General features: G+C 52.1%; 1 protein-coding gene across 1 annotated transcript; it reads right to left on the bottom strand.

The window, feature by feature from the left end:
- LOC133339123 (E3 ubiquitin/ISG15 ligase TRIM25-like) lies at nucleotides 1-21712 on the bottom strand. Its single transcript, XM_061547250.1, has 6 exons — nucleotides 21104-21712; nucleotides 4427-4522; nucleotides 3372-3605; nucleotides 2200-2222; nucleotides 1756-1850; nucleotides 1-622 (listed from the first exon to the last, which is right to left on the bottom strand). Exons 1-6 carry the CDS (start codon nucleotides 21653-21655, stop codon nucleotides 72-74), a joined length of 1551 nt encoding a protein of 516 aa, XP_061403234.1. The 5' UTR covers nucleotides 21656-21712; the 3' UTR covers nucleotides 1-71.
- Between the last annotated feature and the right edge of the window lie 410 nt (nucleotides 21713-22122).

The following is a 22122-nucleotide window of genomic DNA, read 5'->3' as shown; positions in this document are numbered from 1 at the left end:
CTCACCATCCACCCTCTCCTCTGTTTCTTGGGTTCTGTCTTGGTTTCTTGGGTTTCTATCTCTCCTCATCCTCAGGATGCACGACTCAGATCGACAATCTTCAATGGTTCTTTCAAACACCCCACCCACATCGCAGGGTAGAGAGGCTGCAAGAATCTCTGCCGAACCTCGTGGATCACCTCCATAGAGTCGGCGCAGTAAAACGCCAGGAGCCCCCCCTCCCAGTACAGGTGAAGGCCGATTCTGCGGGGGGGGGAGGTCCTCCTCACCGACAGTGCAGTCTTAACTCCACCATGAACCACTGATAAGTTGTTGTTACATTTCTCTAAACACCAGGACGCATCGCTCCCTCCCAGCTGCTGTGCATCACCACTCCCTTTCCGTGGGATCGTCCCATGCGCAACTCCAACCCGACACAGCTGCGCGTCCCCCACGTCCACCTCCCAGTAGTGGTGGCCCGACGAGAAGCTCTCACAGCACAGTGCTTGTGCACAGCAATCAAACCGGTGTGGGTGATCGGGGCGACCCTGGGAGTCACGGTTCCGCGTCATCATCCTGAGATCCGCAGAGATCTGGAGTTGGTTATGAGCTGAGTTTGTGTCGAGAGTCGGTGTGCGTCCGTCTGTGACAACAGCGATGACAACACCACTACAGAACACCATCATCACCATCATCCACCATCATCAACATCACCATCACCAACCATCATCTTTACCATCAACATTAACATCACCACCATCACCATCACCAAACATCCTCACCATCAATATCATCAATGACAACATAAACATCACCATCACCACCATCATCAACACTACGAACATCAACATCACTTTCGCAATAAGCAACATCAAAACCATCATCACCACAACTAGCACCATCACAAACAATCACCACCACCATCACTACCATCAAAACTATCCCCATCACAACCATCTTCATCACTATCACCAACGTCACCAACAAGATCAGCATCATTATAACCATTACAACGACTATCAAAACCATCATCACCACCATCACCACCATCACCAATATTACTACTACCATCAGCGCCATCAGCAAAACCACGCCCATCACTGCCATCACCACGGCCAACACCATCACCAAACCCATTACCATTCCCATCACTCACATTATAACTAACATCAGCATCATTAGCACGATTCTTATCACGATCACTATCATAATTTGACCATTACCAGCATCAGGAACTCATTTGAGGTTGGAACTGCCTAGCAGAGGCCCAGGACTGGATCGGATATCACCTGCCACTGATGTTATCCATGGCGGGTAATCAAACCCAGGTAACTGGGTTCGTAGTGCAGTGTGCTAACCACGATGCCACCGCTCCCCCCACGCACAAATGCACAGACACACTCACAGGCAAAAACTGCATCTCAACATCACAATTACCTCTGACTCGTAATGCTGATTATTTACCCAAGAACACCACATTGAGTCTCATGGCTCTGTTCAGTAGGGTCCAGGAATGGCATGTGAACAAAGACTAAGATTCCCTATGAGGCCTTCACAGACTATTGGGACAAGTGCTGTTCATGAGTGTCGATGAAGGCTAGCATGGCACACGAGGTGGGTGGCCAGCACGACGCCTGGCCACCTTTGTCTCCCTAGTGGTAATGTTTATAAAACTCCAGGTAATAATTTGAGGCTAAGTCGACCTCGTGCACACACACGGGGATCATTTATTGTCAAGATGGCCCCATCACCCATGATTCACACTGAAGAACTCACACAGGATTTTGACTGCAGGTGTCACCATGACTTGAAGCGAGGCAATGTCCTCTTGGCTGCGAGTTGAGGGTGGAGCTTCTGGAGCCCTCCCTGTCCTGTGAAAGCAGAACAGACATGGCTGCTGTTTCACATAGAGCATCGTCACTCACAGCTCCATCACATAGACACTCATCACAGCATCATCACACGTGGGATCGTCACAGCTCCATCTCACAGGCACTCATCAAACAAAGCATCATCACTCATCTCAGAATTACAGCATCACACAGAATTACTATTACCACACACAGCATCACCACACACAGCATCATCACCACACAGCATTACTATTACCACACCCAGCATCATCACACAGCATCACCACACAGCCAGTGTCTCTGCCCGCGCCTCGCACTCAGTCCCATGTTGTCGTGTGTCGAGTCGTGAGTGATCGTCGTCTTTTACCTGCGCTTCTCCTCCAGATGCCCCTGTCGGAGAGAGATAGATGCGTTACTGTGACACTACCTCCAATCCCTTGTGATCAGTGGAGTTCCCACTGCAACACCGTGTGTGGAATATAAACCCCAAAGTCTTTGCTTATGACCCTATGATCACCACCAACAAAACGGGGCAAAGCTTTCAGAGTGAGACCACTTGATAGTCAACTAAAAACTACAATTAATATTTTTCAAGGTAAGGCCTAGGGAGCTTTGTAGCCCTTTTTTCAGAAGCGACCTGGCCACACATGATAGCTCAACGAAGTGGTTAATCACGTGGAAATGTATAGCAGCCCAATACTCTAAACGCACGTTTTCAAATGTGGAGTGAAAAACTGGAGGATCTGGATAAAAATCCACGTGACCATGGAGGGAGACATTAAAACTCCAAATATATTAGGAAGTCAGGGTTCGGATTAAATCAACGACCTCCGGTATAACAGGCGAAGTAGTTAACATCTCCCCCCCCCCCCCCCATGAGGACCAACACTGATTTGCAGGGCAACTATTTCAGAGTGAGACCGGTTGATATTGATCTGTGTTGAGATTAACTAAGGACTGACAATTTCTGGTGTTACCAATACACATGGTGCAGGTCTTGTAGAAGTGATGTTCAAGACACAATTATATCATTAATGAGTGTGAGACCCTATTTATTTCAGCATCCCTAATATGAACAATGAAGGTAGCGCATTCAAGTGGAGGTACACGAAGTAAGAAGCTGAGATGAAATCAGCTCGTGAGCAGGTAGATTGTTGCATCGTGTCATCATGAGATGTGGCAACAGCTTGGGGAAGCCTTCATCAATAAGTGGATAGATTATGTCTGATGATAATCATGACTACCGTGTACATTGTTGTATGGTTTATTTAAAAAGTGCAATTCCAATAACATTTAGTTTATATTCACAATGAAACACACTTAATGAGAATCTGTTAAAGGACGGGAGAGAGAAATAATTTAACTGAGAAAATACGAGCTGGCCTTCCAAATGGAAGCCACTGGAGGTGTGATACAAATCCATGAGTGGAGCTGAGTTCTCAAGCCCAGTGGATGCAAGCTCTTATTCAGGAGCCTCCCTCTGCTGCTGCTGGTGAGAGGGCTCTGTGCCAATAGCGACACTGGAGACTCATCGCTCACCTGCAGGAACGCGAGCGAGTCCCTCTCCTGCTCTAGAGCCTGCAGGCGAGTGGCTGCTGCCTGGAGCTCGCTGATCTCGCTCTGGTAGTGAGCGATCTTCTTCTCGATCTGGGACAGCAGGTCGCGCCCTTTTTGCCCCGCTTGCTCTAAAGCCGCCTTCTCCTCCGCATCCAACGCTGCTCTCGTGCGGGCGAATCTGACCGAGATTAAGGCCTTTTCATCTGTCATGGATCCCTGAAAAGAGAAAGAAATGCCACCTCTGTTCATTAAATATGTCTGATTCTTAGTGAAATGACATTCAGGTTGGTGTGACCCAAGTGCAACTGTGAATGTGTGCAGACAGTGATACGAGTCTGCAGCACTGAAGCCTCCTTCTTCCTCTGCCTCCGATAATGCCGCTGTGCATTTTCACTACAACACAATTCGCCATAACAGGTGGGGGCTGTGAGGCATTGAAATCAAAGACCATCGTGTGTACATTTAGCGTCTGTGCCATTCTCATTGCGCAAGGCAATGATGATTACGCTTTGTTTACCTTCGCATTAAGCAAAGGGAAATCTTTAATTTATTTGATGAAGGGAAATCTGTAATTTCCCATCAAATAAATACTCAATGAGTCTCTTTTCAATAAAATATTGAATTGGGACGATTGGCAATTCCTCATAAAATGTGTGTTTTGAATGTGAGAACAAACCCACCACAGATGTATAAATGAAAAGAAGAGATCATGAACCCACTTGCTATACTGCCACCTGGCCAACCCAATTCCAAACTGGTTTCACTATTATGGTGTACAACAGTCTATGTGTGATCCATCAAATCGGCCACCAGAGTACTGGATAAGAGGTATTTACTACCTCATCTGACCAATATTGCTAACGAACCCCTGAATCAGTTCCTTAATGGAGATGTGAGCATTGAGGCGCATTGACCGTTGTGTCTTTAGTCCCACGGTGTGTTCAAAGCCAATGGAAGTCCACGTTAATGAATGGAGTTGTTCTCCATTACAAACCCTACTCAGGGTGGAGTGACAGGGTCCAACCCTGACGCGGTACCTGCACGTCCCTACGAGCGACCTCCATCTGCCTCACGAACTCCTCCGCCTTCCTCCTCTTCTCCTCGACCGCCCGCGTCTCTTCTCCCACTTGTTTCTGTGAGAGACGTCACCAGGGGAGACTCTCACCCTCACTCCACTTGGACCCCTCCACAGTGCCGGTCCCAGCTCCAGGCAGAAGCGGCCCCGTGCAGTCATGGAGGCCAGGGGAGCGAGCGCTGTACGGAACTGATATCACGAAGAGCTCAAATGCCTCCTGGAACTGGGCTCAGAGATCATGGAGCTTGAGTCCAGGACCCACTCACTCTCCAGAGGTTCACTTCACGTACATTCACTACCATTGGAGATTCACTGTCATGGTACTGGTATTGTTCCTCCCATAATTTGACATGGTAGACTTGCTGATACAATGTGCATATTCTTAGTTAAGATTACATTTTAAGATCGTATGTGATTTAAATATATTTCTTGTTGAAATAAATGAAAATCCAGCCTTTATGTCAATCCACTGCTGGATAGAGTCTATCCACTCTGTATCCATCATGGATATTGTTTTACCATAAACTTACACCCACGTCATCGTTTTACAGCAACTCCTTCTGCAAGTTCCCAATGGATTAAGATTCACTCAGGGTCCAAGCACTAAATATCTCCTGCAGCATTCCCTACAACGTAGCCCTGAATGCTCGTTTGTCAAAACGTCAGGAGGTTGGATATACAAGGACCTCAGTAATAACTACTGCAGTCAGTAGTAATAACTACTGCAGTCAGTAGTAATAACTACTGCAGTCAGTAGTTATTACTGTAATTTCAGTAGCTACTACTGCAGAGTCAATAGATACTACTTTTAGTCAGCAAATACTAATGTAGAGTCTGTAGATACCACTGTAGACTCAGTAGATACTACCATAGAGTCAATAGATACTATTGTAGAGTCAAGAGTGACTGCTGTAGAGTCGGTAGTTTCTACTGTCCAGTCAGTAGTTACTACTATAGAGTCAATAGATACCACTATAGATTCAGCAGGTACTACTATAGTCATTATATATCACTGTAGATTCAATAGTTATACTATAGAGTCGGTGGATACTACCGTAGAGTCAGTAGATACGACTATCGAGTCAGTAGATACTGCTATAGAGTCAACAGATACTGCCATTGAGTTAGCAGTTACTACTATAGTCAGTGGATACTACTATAGAGTCAAAAGATACTACTATATATTCAGTAGATACAACTATAGTCATTAAATACTACTGTAGTCAGTAGTTACTACTATAGAGTCGGTTGATACTACTATAGAGTTGGTAGTTACTACTATTAATTCTAGATTTGAAGCTTTCGTGACTGCAAGGATTCATACTCTTAGTTTTTTCGGTAAAGTCACGTAGGTAAAAAATGAAATTTTTTATTTTATTTTATTATTTTTTTACCTACGTGACTTTACCGAAAAACTAAAAGTACTACTATTAAGTAATTAAATACTACTACAGTCAGTAGATACCACTGCAGTCAGTATATGCTACTGCAGAGTCAGTAGATACGACTATAGAGTCAATAGATACTGCTATAGAGTCAGCAGTTATGTGATGCCGCCGCCGCGAAGCCGTTCGGCAGGCGCCAAATCCCCGACCTCGCCACCACCAAGCAACGGAACCGACCCCGCGTCCCCCTCACCTCACCTCACACGAACACACCCGCACGCATTTCCCCCCCCCCCCCCCATAGAGCTCCGATGGGAGGTCACCTGGCCGACCGGTTTTTATCCGAGAAACCCTTATCGGGGTTAACTCTCACGGTTTCCGGCGATCAGGGAATTGGACGACCTCCCCCGTGCTACGTTGCGCCGCGGCGCTGCGACCAGCCTTAATATGGTCTGGTCGCGGCATGGGGCATTCGGCCACCGCGGTTGAGGCGCATTTCCCCCCCACACACACCCCCACGGGTCGACGGAGCAAGCAGGGGAGGGACGGGACAGCATGAATAGCGGGACCGCAGGAGCTGTTGCGCATAGTCATGGAGGGTTGGGATAATTACGCTTGAGCGCGCAGGCCCCATTGTTAGGAAGGGTAAGGGAGTAATTAGGATGTACGCCGCCAACGCAGCTCACTGATTAGCAGATCAAAAGCGCCCGGAACCGCCGTGCGCGGGCTCGAGGTGCACGAGCCCATTGTTCAGCGCAGCCTCCCCTTTGGGGTAGGGAGGATAAATAGAGGGGCGCAGAGGGGAAATCGCTCTCTTCTCTCCAGGCCAGCAGACCAGCAGCAGCTCCAGCCAGCGACCCGGACGTCCGTGCGACGCATCGAGGTACACTGTTGGCGCAGAGAGCAGCGAACCTCCGCGGGCGCCAAACAGTGAGTGGGGAGGTGAAATAGAATCATAGCAGATAAATCGGGAATAGGTATAGAGGTATCAGCGTAGGCCAGCCTCGTCGACTCACTGATTTAACATCTAGTTCCAGGTAGCGGATAATAAATCATTAATAGCTGATCGTGGCCTCGTGTGATCTCGTGTTATAAGTGTGAACGCGTGTGGCACGGTGTATGCGTAAGCTCTTGGCGTGCGTAATCGGCGTACCCCAGGTGCGCGATCATAACGTGAGTGGCCAGCGCGGCGCAGAGCGGCGCAAGAGTGGGTATCGCGTGTGGAGCTGTATGTGTGTGCGCGCGCGTTCACGACGTGTATGATACAGGTGTGCGATCATAACTTGCGTAGTCGGTGTGGAGTTGGAGTGCACGGAGCGGTGTGTGTGTGTGTGCATACGTTCGTTACGTGTCGGATACGGATGCGCATTGGTAACGTGCCGCACAGGGCTATACTGCGAGCACGGCGTTTGATTGACGATGATGTGCGCACGTATGCTCGCAGCGTGGGAGCGCGGCGCGAGGCTGTAACAGTAGGGGCGTCGCGTTCGAATGCCGGCGAAACCGTAGCGGGTAATAGGGAGGTGGGGTAACGTAAACGGAATAGGGGATGCAGGCGGGAGGGACCCCGGGGGCCAACAGCCCCCACAAAATGGTGTCGGAAGCGGTACGGACCCCCGTGTTACCTCACGCTAAAATAAGACTAATATTTACCGGCCGGGGGGCCCCTTCGTGGAAGGCATTCGCCCGCAATCTCTTAGGGGCCAAGGAAATTAATGGATGGACGGACGCGCAGGCAGTACGTCAGCTTAATATGAATCTTGATGGGCGGGCAGCCGATTTTGTAGAAGCGTTACCCGCGAGCGCACAGACACAGCTAGAGGAGCTGATGCGCCGACTCGATCAGCGTTTTGGCACGCGTGACGTGGAGGAAGCAAAATCGGCCTTAGAGGCGCGCCGTCGCCAACCTGGCGAAGATCTACGTGATTACGCCGAGGATGTGCGCGAGTTAACAAAGATCGCATGCCCGGGGTACGCAACTGATGTTATTGAGGAACTGGCCGCCGAGAAAATCCAGCGGTACCTGTCTCGCACGGCGTGGTGGCAGCCAGACATGAGCTGCCCACGTCTTCCCTTTAATGCCCTTGTCGAGCGCGCATGTAAGTGTGAAAGAATTCACAGCGAACGCGCGCAGCTCCGGGGGCTGGGACGAGAGCGCGCCATTGCGAGCCTGCTCTCGGAAGACGAGGAGGAGGAACAGGAGCTCGCGAGGACGGTAAGGGGCCGGGAAAGAGAGCCTCCAGTGTCCCGCGAGACAACCCCGGGATGGGTTGCCGGTATACAAACGGGTATAAATGATGTCTCCGGCCAGGTAACCCAGATAGACAACAAGGTAACCCAGGTAGGCGACAGGGTAACCCAGGTAGGTGACAGGGTAACCCAAGTAGACAACAAGGTAACCCAAGTACGGGCACACATGACTGCGCTGGAGACGATGGTAGAGACGGTCCAGGCCTAGGTAGGAGGATTAACTGGGAGAGTGGCTCGACTAGAGGCAGAGTCGGGGCAGCGGCGTGCCGGAGGGGGGATAGGGAACGGACGGGGGGGCTCCTACGGGACGGCCCCCCGTGCGTGTTACCTGTGTGACCGGCGAGGGCATCTCGTGAGAGACTGTCCGCAGATTGCCCGCACTAGAAACGCGCCGAGGTCAAACACTAAGGCCCCCCTAGAGAGGGGACCACCGGGGGGTGAAATCGACGTAGCCCCGACACAAACAAGCTGTGAGAATAATGGCGAGCGAGTGATCTCCACACAGGTTCCAGCAACAACGCCCACAGAAACGGTGACTCCTGGCGACTGGCTACAGGAGCTGGTGGTGGGGATCACGGGGGCCACGTCGCTGGTGGTAGGAGAGGTAAACGGAGTGCGTACCCGAATCCTGCTGGACACGGGGGCGGTGGCCTCGCTCGTGAGCGCAGCGCACTGCAGCGCGATCGGGGTCGACGTGCGTCACATGCAGGCACCGGACCGCGCGCTGCACACGGCGAGCGGAGCCGGAATGGGGCTGCTGGGGAGAGCCACCCTAGAGGTCCGCATAGGCAGTGAGGTGTGCACCCAGGTGTTCTACATGTCGAGTGCGTTGTGTCACGAGTGTATCGCAGGTACCGACCTCTTAGAACGGCTGGGACTCAACGTGCAACCCCGCCAGCGATGCGCCACCATGGAAAGCAACGGCGAGCGGATACCGTTCTTGGGACGAGAACCGACGCGCCCCCGCTTCGCACCTGTGGCCGCTATCCTGGCGACGGCAGTCACCATCGGCCCGCTCACCGAGATGCTGGTGCCGGTGGCAACATCCCCCACCGACCCCGCGCTCCGACCATCAGGAGAGGTAATGCTAACTCCTCACCCGGAGTTGGCAAAACGGTATGGGATAGTGGGATCCGCCACGTTGGTAAACGCAGATGGGGACCGATTGTTTATGCGGATGTTTAACCCCCACAATACCCCAGCGACACTGCGACGGCGCACCCCGATAGCCACCGTACACCCCCTGCACGCACGCCACTCTAACGACTTGGTGTTCGCACTCTGGGCTGAAGACCCCGGTCGTCCTGAGGGTGACCAGGACCTGGCCTGGCGAGTCGGCCCGACTCCCCGAGCCGAGGTCGTTCCCCTGCTCGACGCGTTACATGTACCATGGGCGGATTTACCTAAGGGAGAGGGCGATCGGCTGCGCGAGTTACTGCGGGAGTATGCCGACGTATTCAGTGAACACGACTCGGACGTGGGTCGGACCGATCTTGTTAAGCACCAAATTGACACCGGTGCAGCCCGACCCATCAAACTTCCTGCGTACCGAGTGGGCGCACCTGAACGCGCCCAAATCAAAGAGGCAGTTGGGGACATGCTTCGCGATAACATAATTCAGCCCTCGGCGAGCCCCTGGTCAGCCCCAGTGGTACTAGTAACGAAAAAAGATGGGTCAACCCGGTTCTGCGTCGATTACCGTAAACTAAATGCAGTCACGCTCGGCGATGCCTTCCCCATACTCCGCATCGACGACACCTTCGACAGCCTCGCCGGAGCGCGATATTTTTCCACCCTCGATCTCGCGTCCGGGTACTGGCAGGTGGAGATGGCGGAGGAGGATCGGCCGAAAACCGCATTCACCACCCCGATGGGGCTATTCGAGTTTCGAGTACTCCCGTTCGGACTCACCAATGCGCCAGCGACGTTCTAGCGGCTGATGGAGTTGGTGATGCGGGGCTTGCAATGGGAACAGTGCCTGATTTACTTGGACGATGTGATAGTGTTCAGTAGATCTTTGTCTGAGCATTGGTCCAGGCTTCGAGAGGTGTTCCAGCGACTGCGAGCGGCTCATCTCAAGCTCAAGCCACGTAAGTGTTACATCGCACAACGCGAGGTGGGGTACCTCGGGCATCGCGTCAGCGAGGCAGGCGTGCACACCGATCCGGAGAAGGTACGCGCCGTAGTGGAGTGGCCACGGCCAAGGAATCTGACGGAGATCAGATCATTTTTGGGGCTCGCCACCTATTATCGTCGATTTGTAAAGGGATTCAGCGAGATTGCACGCCCTCTCACCCAACTCACCTCCCCTAAGCACCCCTACCAGTGGACGGGGGCCTGCCAGACGGCCTTCACCACTCTCAAAGATCACCTCACCCACGCCCCCACCCTCGCTTTCCCCGATTTTACCACCGATTTTATTTTGGACACCGACGCCTGCAGCAGCGGGCTGGACGCGGTGTTGTCACAGGTACAGGATGGGACGGAACGAGTCATCGCGTACGCCAGCCGGACCTTGAGTGGGGCCGAGCTGAACTATTGTGTGACCCGCCAAGAGTTGTACGCCGTGATTTTCGCATGCAAACAGTTCCGGCCGTATTTGTACAGCAGGAGATGTCGCGTACGCACTGACCATTATGCTCTGCAGTTTCTTCTTACATTCAAGGAGCCGCGGGGGCAGATGGCCCGGTGGTTGGCGCAGTTGCAGGAGTACAACCTGCAAATCGAGTATCGTGCTGGCCGGACGCATGCAAACGCGGACGCCTTGTCGAGGTGACCCACGGTGTACGCCGAGACGAGGGCGGAGGAGGCCTGCCCGTGTTTCATGGGGGGACGCTGCCGGCAGGCAACGAACCCCCGAGAGGCCGCGGCCACTGACCCCCCCCCAGCGAGAGAGAGTGCAGTGTGTGCCACAGAGACCCTCACAGGTGGCACTGAGGATCCCGTCGACCGCCCGGCAAGCGCGGGACCCGCGGCTCGGGACCCGATCGGACGGATCCAGGAGGACGTCGGCTGCGCCTTCCCGGGCCTAAACGACGAGCAGCTGAGACAGACCCAGCAGCGAGATCCGGATCTGGCGGCAGTGGAGGCGCCCTACCAGGACCCTGGAGAGGTTTGTATGCCCGGTTGTGTGTGCAGAACGGAGTGGTACGGGAGTTAACCGAGGCCGGCCAGCCGGGGTGCATCTGTGTTCCTGCCCAGGTGCGACCCCAGCTGCTACGGCTGGTGCATGACCACCCACTCGGGGGCCACGATGGGGAACGACGTACTCGAGAGACCCTGCGTCGCCAGTATCTCTGGCCCAAATTGGCACAAGACGTGGCGGCCTGGGTACAGGGCTGCCGCGCCTGTCAGCAGTGCGGGCCGAAACCGGCACGATACCAGGTACCCCTAAGGCCGTTCCGCATCAGCCGCATGAATCAGCTGGTTGGGATCAACCTACAGGGGCCATTCCCGCGATCCCATCGAGGCAACCGATATATCCTAGTCGCAGTACAGTATTTCACCCGCTACCCCATGGCAGTGGCCATCCCTGATAAAACGGCCTTGGTGGTGGCCCGGGCATTTGTGGAACACTACGTACTTAAGCACGGGATCCCAGAACGAGTCCTCACCGACCAGGGTAGCGAGTTCGAGGCCGAGTTGTTCCAGGCACTGTGCCGAGAGTTCGGAATCCAGAAGGACCGAACCACAGCGTACCACCCCCAGGCGAACGGTATGGTGGAGCGCATGAATCAGACCTTAGCGGGGAAACTCAAACGTATGGCGGCCGCAAATCAACGGGATTGGGATGAACACCTCCCCTACGCCCTTTTCGCCTACGCCACCACCGTACACACGTCGACGGGACAAACCCCGTTTTAAATGATGTTCGGCCGCGAGTCTCGTTTACCTGCAGATCTGCTATTCGGCGTCCCTTCCCCCCAGCCGGAGGAGGGAAGCCGCCCTGTGGAACACCTGTTGGAGACCCTGCGAGAAGCCCGAGGCCGAGCATACCCGCAAGGGGAAGCCGTGCATCGGCGGCAGGAACAGGGCACCCGACCCCGCATGGAACCCCCCTTATTCCTGACAGGTGCTAAGGTGTGGCTACACACCCCTCGCGTCGGGGCCGGGCAGGTGGGGAAACTGACGACCTACTGGCGGGGACCCTGGACCGTGGTGCGGCAGATATCCCCCTGGACGGTACTAATTTATGGCGGGTAGGGGGGTCGAGAGACGGTGGTCAATGTCCGCCGCTTAAAACCATGGAAAGCGGCCCCGGCGAGAGAGAACCCCGTCACCCGAAGGCCCCGAAATCCCGGAGTACCCGCACCCCTCGTGTTGGGGGGCCTCGCACACTACATGGGCCCCGCCGGGCCCCCGAGACGCCCCGATCCAGTCCGGAGACGGCGCGGACGACGGCCGCTAAACCCTTCCGCTGCTGAGTTTGTGCCCCAGCCCACAGGTGCCGGAGGACGGGGATTGCCGCTGGAGTGGAGGAGGAGACCGCCGCAGGAGCTACAGAGGACGGAACCACCCGCCCCGAGGCCAGCCACCAGGTCCGGACGGATCCCCCGGACCCCGCAACGTTTCCTTGTGGGTGCGGCCCAAGCGAGGTGCTCCAGTCAACCCGGGATGGGGAGTGGCACCTCGGGGGGCTATGTGATGCCGCCGCCACGAAGCCGTTCGGCAGGCGCCAAATCCCCGACCTCGCCACCACCAAGCAACGGAGCCGACCCCGCGTCCCCCTCACCTCACCTCACATGAACACACCCGCACGCATTTCCCCCCCCCCCCCCATAGAGCTCCGAGGGGAGGTCACCTGGCCGACCGGTTTTTATCCGAGAAACCCTTATCGGGGTTAACTCTCACGGTTTCCGGCGATCAGGGAATTGGACGACCTCCCCCGTGCTACGGTGCGCCGCGGCGCTGCGACCAGCCTTAATATGGTGTGGTCGCGGCATGGGGCATTCGGCCACCGTGGTTGAGGCGCATTTCCCCCCCACACACACCCCCACGGGTCGACGGGGCAAGCAGGGGAGGGACGGGACAGCATGAATAGCGGGACCGCAGGAGCTGTTGCGCATAGTCATGGAGGGTTGGGATAATTACGCTTGAGCGCGCAGGCCCCATTGTTAGGAAGGGTAAGGGAGTAATTAGGATGTACGCCGCCAACGCAGCTCACTGATTAGCAGATCAAAAGCGCCCGGAACCGCCGTGCGCGGGCTCGAGGTGCACGAGCCCATTGTTCAGCGCAGCCTCCCCTTTGAGGTAGGGAGGATAAATAGAGGGGCGCAGAGGGGAAATCGCTCTCTTCTCTCCAGGCCAGCGGACCAGCAGCAGCTCCAGCCAGCGACCCGGACGTCCGTGCGACGCATCGAGGTACGCTGTTGGCGCAGAGAGCAGCGAACCTCCGCGGGCGCCAAACAGTGAGTGGGGAGGTGAAATAGAATCATAGCAGATAAATCGGGAATAGGTATAGAGGTATCAGCGTAGGCCAGCCTCGTCGACTCACTGATTTAACATCTAGTTCCAGGTAGCGGATAATAAATCATTAATAGCTGATCGTGGCCTCGTGTGATCTCGTGTTATAAGTGTGAACGCGTGTGGCACGGTGTATGCGTAAGCTCTCGGCGTGCGTAATCGGCGTACCCCAGGTGCGCGATCATAACGTGAGTGGCCAGCGCGGCGCAGAGCGGCGCAAGAGTGGGTATCGCGTGTGGAGCTGTATGTGTGTGTGCGCGCGTTCACGACGTGTATGATACAGGTGTGCGATCATAACTTGCGTAGTCGGTGTGGAGTTGGAGTGCACGGAGCGGTGTGTGTGTGTGTGCATACGTTCGTTACGTGTCGGATACGGATGCGCATTGGTAACGTGCCGCACAGGGCTATACTGCGAGCACGGCGTTTGATTGACGATGATGTGCGCACGTATGCTCACAGCGTGGGAGCGCGGCGCGAGGCTGTAACAGTAGGGGCGTCGCGTTCGAATGCCGGCGAAACCGTAGCGGGTAATAGGGAGGTGGGGTAACGTAAACGGAATAGGGGATGCAGGCGGGAGGGACCCCGGGGGCCAACGGCCCCCACAGTTACTGCTACACAGTCAGCAGATACTACTATAGAGTTAGTAGTTACTACTATAGTCATTGGCTACCGTTATACAGTTAGTACTCACATCGCGGACATCACATATTTAGCGACATCGTGTATGTAACTGTGTAATACCAGCTCTATCGAGGCACGGTGGGTGATGCATTGTCATCGCGGATGCATTGTAGGTGGGTGTAGTACCAGCCCTCGTGTGAGCTCGGTGAGCGCTGGGATAGCGCAGTGGCACCACGCGTGGCGTGCAGTGCTGACTCCTACAGGAGGGAGTGTGGGAGTGTCAGCCATGGGATAAGGTTACCCTAGGCCATGGCACTCTGGTTGGCCCTGGAAGGCACGTGACCAGTAAGATCTACACAAGGGCCCCAGGAGGGGGCTTCGGGGTGGTCACGTGTCAGGGTGAAATTCTATGGGAATGGTCGAGACATGACCCAAGGCTTCTCGAAGGTGGTCGTGGCCAAGGGCGGGCCAGCCACGACCCAGCAGCATATAACCCGGGTCCCCACAGGGATCCGGGGTTCAGCGTTGCTGCTGTCATCTGAAGATCTACGATCTACATTCAATGAAGTCGGCAACACGTGGATGAGGACTCCAGCTCGGGTGCTGTCCGTTATAGCTACTCTGAATAACTAGCATAGTAGCATAGTTAGCCTGGTGGTCCACCACCATAGCTTATCTGGTGAAGGGGCAGTAATCCCTTTGTGTTATGTTTTGGTATTAATAAATGTTTTTCCTCCAAGAAATACGTCAGCGACTCAGTTGAATCCACTTCAACTGGTGTCGGAAGTGGCTGTACTCTAAATTTGCTTTACTTAGCTAGCTGTAGACTATGTCTACGTGCAGCAGACTACATATTAGGACGTTGGACGATTGAAGACGAAGATCTCATCCCCGTAAACAGCCCCGGAGGAGCGAGGTGAAATGTTGCCCATGGAGCAGAGCACCAACCGTCTATGCGACTGCTCCATGCCGATGAAAAAGATGCTCCAAGCTGCACATGGTCGCCTCACAGAGCTCCTCCATGCCGCGGTGTCCATCCTCACAGAGCTCCACGGCGCAGCTCGCGCTAGCAGCCATCATCTCCTCAGAGGAGTGGAGCGCGGGACCCGCCAAATCCGAAGTTGCGTCGAAATCGCCGGTGGACGTTCATATTTCTCTAATGTCGACTTCCCTTCATAAAATAATTTACAGCCACCGGGAGTGACTGGGTGGTCTTCAAGCGGCGGTTCCTGACGAACGCCGACTTGGCGGGCTGGATAGAGGCGGAGGCTCTGAGAGCGCTGCCCTTGATGACGACGCCCTGGTAGCGTTCCTCATCATCCCGCCGTCGGAGAGAGCCATGTTGACGCAAGCCTTCGACCAGATGCCAGCCATTTACGAGCCGCCATCCAACGTGCACCACAAGTTCACTACTTACAAGATAGGGAAAACCGAGACGCCCCTTGCCTTCCTTAGCGCAATTTTGGCGCTGGCAAAGGCTGCCTTTCCAAGGATGGACCACGGAGTTAGTATTAGCTGGGATGGCTAATACTAACTAATACTAACTGGCGCGAACACCATTGCGGTGGTTCTCTTGCATGGATGCACTTGCCTCTCACAGCACAGTTGGCAGCACCGCAGCTTGAGTTACACATAGACATGATATTAACTTGCTAATCCCCCTAATTTCTCTGCTTATTCTCTCCCATAAACATAGTGCTAATCTCCCATTAACACTGCTGTAATGCGCATATGCAGAGGCGATACACTTATGCGGCGAGGGCATCTCATTTCATGCTAATCTCTCTCCCTAATCTCTCTCCCCATAAGCTCCCCTATTAACATAACTGACATGCTTGCGTCCAGGGTTGGAATTCCTTTCCAGCTCAGATCCCGCCTACTTGCGCTTCACCACATTTAACCCCTTGTTGGAACAGCTCTCTCGCTGGTTCAGCAGTTTCACTGCTATCGAAAGGTGGTAATATATCATTCTTTTTTTTATTTTTCTACCTACGTGACTTTACTGAAAGAACCAAAGAGTATGGATTCCTGCAGTTACGAAAGCTTCAAATCAAGATTAGTCAGTAGGTACTACTATACATTCAGTAGATTCGACTGTAGTGTCAGTAGAGTCGGCGATGCTACTAAAGGATCGGTACATACTACTACAGTCAGTAGATACCACTAAAGCCAGTATATACTGTAATAAACGACTCAGTCAGGCTTTTTTGGTCTCTGCTGTGTCGTTTATTTAGGTTCTTTGTATCGCACCCCGCTGGTCCTCGGCCGGACCTGCACAGACTCCACGCGCGCCCCGCGCACGCTCCGTGTGGCCGCTCCACTCTCTCCGTGTGCCCCGCACACGCCGCCAGCCACACCGCTCGCTCCGTGTGCCCCACACAGTCCGCTAGTCACTCACTAGCCACGTGTGCCCCGCACACTCTGCTAGTCACTCACTAGCCACGTGTGCCCCGCACACTCGGCTAGTCACTCACTAGCCACGTGTGCCCCGCACACCCTGCTAGCCCTCACACTCTGCTAGCCCCGTCTACCCCACGCACCCCACGTGGCAGATGGCGCCGCTCCACCACGTGGCAGATGGCGCCATCTCCCCCACTGCCCGGCGTGGCTTCCCCTATTCTCGCTCTGTTCCCACTCCCGATTTCTTCCGGCTCTCTCCCTATATCCTTCCCATCACGTGACCCTGACTCCTCCTTCCCATACTGCCCCCGTCTCCGCCCCCCGTTCACCTCGTCTCCCATTGGAGCCGAGGTGAGCAGTGGCTCCTCCCACACGCTCCGTGTGATTGGCACAGGGGCCTGTAACCACCCTGTTTATGCTCACATCACAATGCTGCGACTATAGAGTCAGGAGATACTGATTTAGAGTTAGCAGACACTGCTATAACGTCAGCAGATACTACTATAGTTAGTAGTTACTACTATGGAGTCAGTAAATAATACCATACAGTCGGTAGATACGACTCTAGAGTCAGTACTTCTATAGAGTCAGCAGATAGTGCTATAGAGTCAGAAGGTACTACTATAGAGTGAGTAGTTACTAGTGTAGTGGCATAATGCGTGCAGGGTTTGCAAACAGCAGTTGCATTCATGTATGGGGTTGCAAACAGTGAGATCATGTCAGGACAAGCAGGTGCGAGCGTTTGGCATCGGAGACAGCAGACAGAGAGACGCCAGCAATCAGGAAAAGAGGCAGTGATTGGTTGGCTGCAAATTAAAACATGGGGTAGGCACCACAGAGGCAAGAGATAGAGGCGATAAGGGGAAGAAGACGTGCAAGAGATGCTGGAAGGACGCTGGCTTAATGAGGGTCATCTGAGGGCACTTAATGAGAAGGGGGATGTAAGGGGAACATGTGAAGCATTGGAGCGCGTTAGTTGGAGATGAAGCAGTGAGCAGTATTCAAGACAAGTCCGGGACCTCGCCCTCCACACCACGTCCTCCCCAGCGGTGATGGCTGATCCCCTGCTGGGGGCACGGGCAAGGTTGGAGGTGCGGGAGTAGACAGGCTAGCGGAGGAGAGGCTAGCAGAATCTTGAGTCTGAGTGTGATAGACTAGCGGAGTGAAAATCTAACGGAATATACGGAGAGAGAGTCCGTGACAGGCTAGTAGAAAGGCGAGTAACAGGCTAGCAGAGCAAGAAAGAGTAAGTTCTAAGTAGCAGGCTAGCGGAGGAAGAGAGGAAGAGTTCGCGACAGAAGTACATGGTGATGAACTTGAGTAGCATCCGTGTGGGATGCTGCAAATAAAGTGACACAGTAGAAAAAGACAAAGTTGTCCGCGTGAATAAACACCACACTACACTATTATAGTCAGTGGATACTGCTATACAGTCAGTAGATACTACTAATGTCAGTAGATACTACTGTAGAGTCAGCAGATACTACTATAGAGTCAGTAGATACAACTGTAGAGCTATATACTACTGTAGCGCCAATATATATTACTGTAGAGTCAGTTCATACTACTGTCGAGTCACTAGATACTACTGTACTGACATAGAATAAGCAGTGTAGCAGCATAGCGCTGGCTGCTGGCAGGGAAGGGGATCTGCAGCTTACAGCAGCCCTGACATCTGCAGGCCAGGTGATACACCATAAGGAACATCTGGGGGAAAGTTTAAAGAAGGGGCACGGAGGATGCCCCGGGAAACTGCTGGTAGGTTCTAGAGAGGGGTCGTGGCTGGGGCAGTGTGAGGCCACGCTGGGAGCATAAAAGGGGGCCATGAGGGAGAGCTCGGGGCTGTCATATGGAGTGGGATCCCCGTCGTGCTGTTGAAGATCGTCGCCATCGTCGCTATCGTCTTGTCGCTGTCGTCTTCGCTTGATATTGCGCTGCTAGATGGCAGTTGGCTGTCTCGGTTCAGCGCCGTCAGTGTAAGACGGCAATTGTTGTGTATAGGCTAGCAACATCAGCGTTGGGTGTTTATTGTGCAAAGGATGCTCGGTTAAAAATATATGTTTAAAACTACTTTTTTTTAAACACGCTTTTATGAAATGATCATAAACATGAATGAACTGTAGTAATGGAAGAACTCCACGACTCCAGGAAGTGGACCCGAAGCTTGCCATAATGTAAGGAACCATGGGCAATCTTAATTTTGGAGCTTTCGTGACTGCAGGAATTATTCTTTGGTTTTTTCGGTAAAGTCACGTATAAAAATAAAATAATAAATTAAATAATAGCATACGACGTTTCGATTGCAACACAAGCAATCATCATCAGGTATAATGAAATAGCGACATAGAATATAACCAGAAAACTATAGACAGACATATAAGCAGACAGATATCACCAAGATACATAGAGAGAGCAACCCAGGTACAGAGAGAGGTGATCGTCTCTGTGGGGTGGCCTTAAATAGACAGAGGGGGGCGGAGGCAGAGAGAGGGAGGGGGTAGGGAAAACATTTACATGTCAATGAGTACGAAGGGAGGGGAGTAAGGTAAGCAGGCTTAGAGGGAGACAGAACACACTAAATTAAATAACCTAGCAAAGTATCGAAATGTTATGTAAAACGACACAGAGAGTCGGTCAACACACAATTAACTTAGCAATCTTTGAAATACGTAATCGATCAGGCAATGCGTTAATTGTGTGTTGACCGACTCTCTGTGTCGTTTTACATAACATTTCGATACTTTGCTAGGTTATTTAATTTAGTGTGTTCTGTCTCCCTCTAAGCCTGCTTACCTTACTCCCCTCCCTTCGTACTCATTGACATGTAAATGTTTTCCCTACCCCCTCCCTCTCTCTGCCTCCGCCCCCCTCTGTCTATTTAAGGCCACCCCACAGAGACGATCACCTCTCTCTGTACCTGGGTTGCTCTCTCTATGTATCTTGGTGATATCTGTCTGCTTATATGTCTGTCTATAGTTTTCTGGTTATATTCTATGTCGCTATTTCATTATACCTGATGATGATTGCTTGTGTTGCAATCGAAACGTCGTATGCTATTATTTAATTTATTATTTTATTTTTATACGTGACTTTACCGAAAAAACCAAAGAATAGAACCATGGGCAATTACAGCCAACGATAGTTGACCATGGACAATAAGTCCCAAGCCGAAACATAACATAAAAAAAAGAATGTTTAAAATATATATATATATTATAATAGAATATAGTATTGTTATCAGTATGACATAAATATACCAAGTTATTAGTCGATACCACATTGGGAAGTGGGTTAAAATTGAGTTACAAGATTTGAGGATACAACAACAACGACAGACAGAGTGAGTTAAATAAAAGCGTGTAAAATAAAACTTCACGTAAGTTAAGTACCTTTAAAACCCAAGCAATAATTTTCGCGCAAACTTGAGTTAAATACTGTAAAAGCGTGTAATAAAATAAGTGCCTCCAAGTCTTAGCGTCTCCAAGTTAAGTCACTACACTACTATATAATCACTAGATGCTACTTTCGAGTCAGTTGGTACTACTATAGAGGCACTAGATACTGCTGACTCTATTGTATGAGGGTGTGTAGGTTTATATGCCTACTATATAAAAAATTGGCTTGGCAGGGTTAAAATATTTTTGGAGGAAGGAAGGGCGACAATTTTCGGAAACCTTTTAGATCAACTATTCATCCCCCACATACTATTACTTCTTGATTCAGGACTCCTGCAAGCTTCTTATAATTTTGTTGATGGACAAATGGACAGACAAATGGAACGCCTGGATTTCACAATAGCTTAGTATTTGCTTATGTAAATGTTGTGTTTTTTTAAGAAAAGACAAGTTTGAAATATATATTTTCCCCCGGGCAAAGCTGGGTACTTCCTTCTAGTAAGATATACACAACGTTTTTTAAAAATAATATGTACAAGTAACGCGACTTCAACTCGAACATAAAAATTATTGGATTAAGCTCATAGAGGTACTGTAAAGCGCACCTGCTCTTGACACATCATAGGACAAGGGGATAACTCATGAACAGGGGGACACTGAGACTCAGAGTGACGCATGGACACACATGGAGACACTGAGAATCAGGGAGACACGTGGGGATACATGGAGACACTGAGTCTCAGAGGGACACGTGGGGACACATGGAGATACTGAGACTCAGGGAGACACGTGGGGACCCTCATTTATGTGGAATGTTGTCCATGTACTATGAATCTACCCTTCAAACACTCGTTTGAAAAATAAATTGATGGTCATGTAAAATATAAAATCCAAACTTGATTTGTAGCTTTTGTGACTGCAAGAATTACTCTTTGGTTCTTTCGGTAAAGTCACGTAGAAATAAAATAAATTAAATAATAGAGTACGACTTTAAAATTTGTCTGAGCCACTGACTGTGGTTTCATTATAATTAGATGTTGCTGTTGAGAGCCAATTACAGAGTTCATCAGCTGATGCTGCGATATCGTGGGTACTACTCAGTGACCATGAGAACCTCCTCCTCACCTTTCGTTTGTCGTGCTCCACATTCAGAGTGACGAGCTCGTGCCCTCTATGATCCACAGTGACGGTGCAGTCCCTGCAGACGAGGCTTCCGTCGTTAACGCAGTAGAAGCGGTACTCGTCTCCATGCTCCACGCACTGTCGATTCTCCAGGTTCACACCGGGCGACACCAGGACGTGGTCACTAACCGTTGCCAACTGTGGGTAGGGTGCGACGTGGGTCATACAGAACGACATCTCACAATTGGGGCAAGTCTTCACTGCGGGCTTCCTGCAATGATCGCAGCAAACAGTAGAAGCAGCAGCATCGGCAGCCATGGGCTGCTTGATGAGGTTGGTGAGCGTCACGCTCTTGTTCAGCTTGGGCCTCCGAGGGAAAGTCACCCGGCACTGCGGGCAGGAGAAGGACTCCGCTGGATCCCAGTTGTCCTCCAGGCACTTGAGGCAGAACGAGTGGCCGCAGCTGAGCGTGCAGGGGCAGCAGAAGTTGTCCAGGCAGATGGGGCAGGTCAACTCTCCTGGAGCCTCGCTACCACTGGGAGCCACACTCGCCATGGCCCTGTGGCTCCACTCAAAGACGGGCGCTGGATGTTGCTCAGGCAATCTCTGGCTGTAGCTCAGGCAGTCGCTGGCTGCGTCTGAGACGCTAAACGTGGAACAAGCCACGTAAATAGGTGACAAGGAAGTAGGAAATCTTTCAGTTTGATTTGCATATCAATAGATCTGCACTGGAATGTGTTGACGTGTAAGAGAGTACAGACGTCTCCACTCCAGGGGTGGCTTAAAAAAGAAGACTCGGATCACCTCGTCTCAAATACTCATCCTCATTCACCTCATTACAACTCAACTCACCTCTACGCACCTAAACTCACCTCACCTCAACTCACCTCAACTCGTCTCAGCTGAACTGTCAGGGGAACTCTGCTAGTAAACTCGTTGCTCCATGCCGCTCTACTCCACGACATTGTTGTTGCTATCTTCGTCTTCTGGCTTCACTTTATTTATTTTAAGATTAACACTTT

Source organism: Lethenteron reissneri, unplaced genomic scaffold (assembly GCF_015708825.2).
Source record: "Lethenteron reissneri isolate LAM-NWPU_2019-01 unplaced genomic scaffold, ASM1570882v1 scaffold_1640, whole genome shotgun sequence".
Lineage (NCBI taxonomy): Eukaryota > Metazoa > Chordata > Hyperoartia > Petromyzontiformes > Petromyzontidae > Lethenteron > Lethenteron reissneri.
This window is presented reverse-complemented; position numbering and strand designations above follow the sequence as displayed.

Excerpts from the sequence above, each read along its gene's own strand:
- LOC133339123 (XM_061547250.1), bottom strand. The coding sequence starts at position 21,655 with ATGGCGAGTGTGGCTCCCAGTGGTAGCGAGGCTCCAGGAGAGTTGACC. Across the intron at positions 1,851-2,199 it reads CATCTGGAGGAGAAGCGCAG|GACAGGGAGGGCTCCAGAAG; the intron begins GTAAAAGACGAC and ends CTGCTTTCACAG. Across the intron at positions 623-1,755 it reads ACCTGCAGTCAAAATCCTGT|ACGGACGCACACCGACTCTC; the intron begins GTGAGTTCTTCA and ends CTGTTGTCACAG.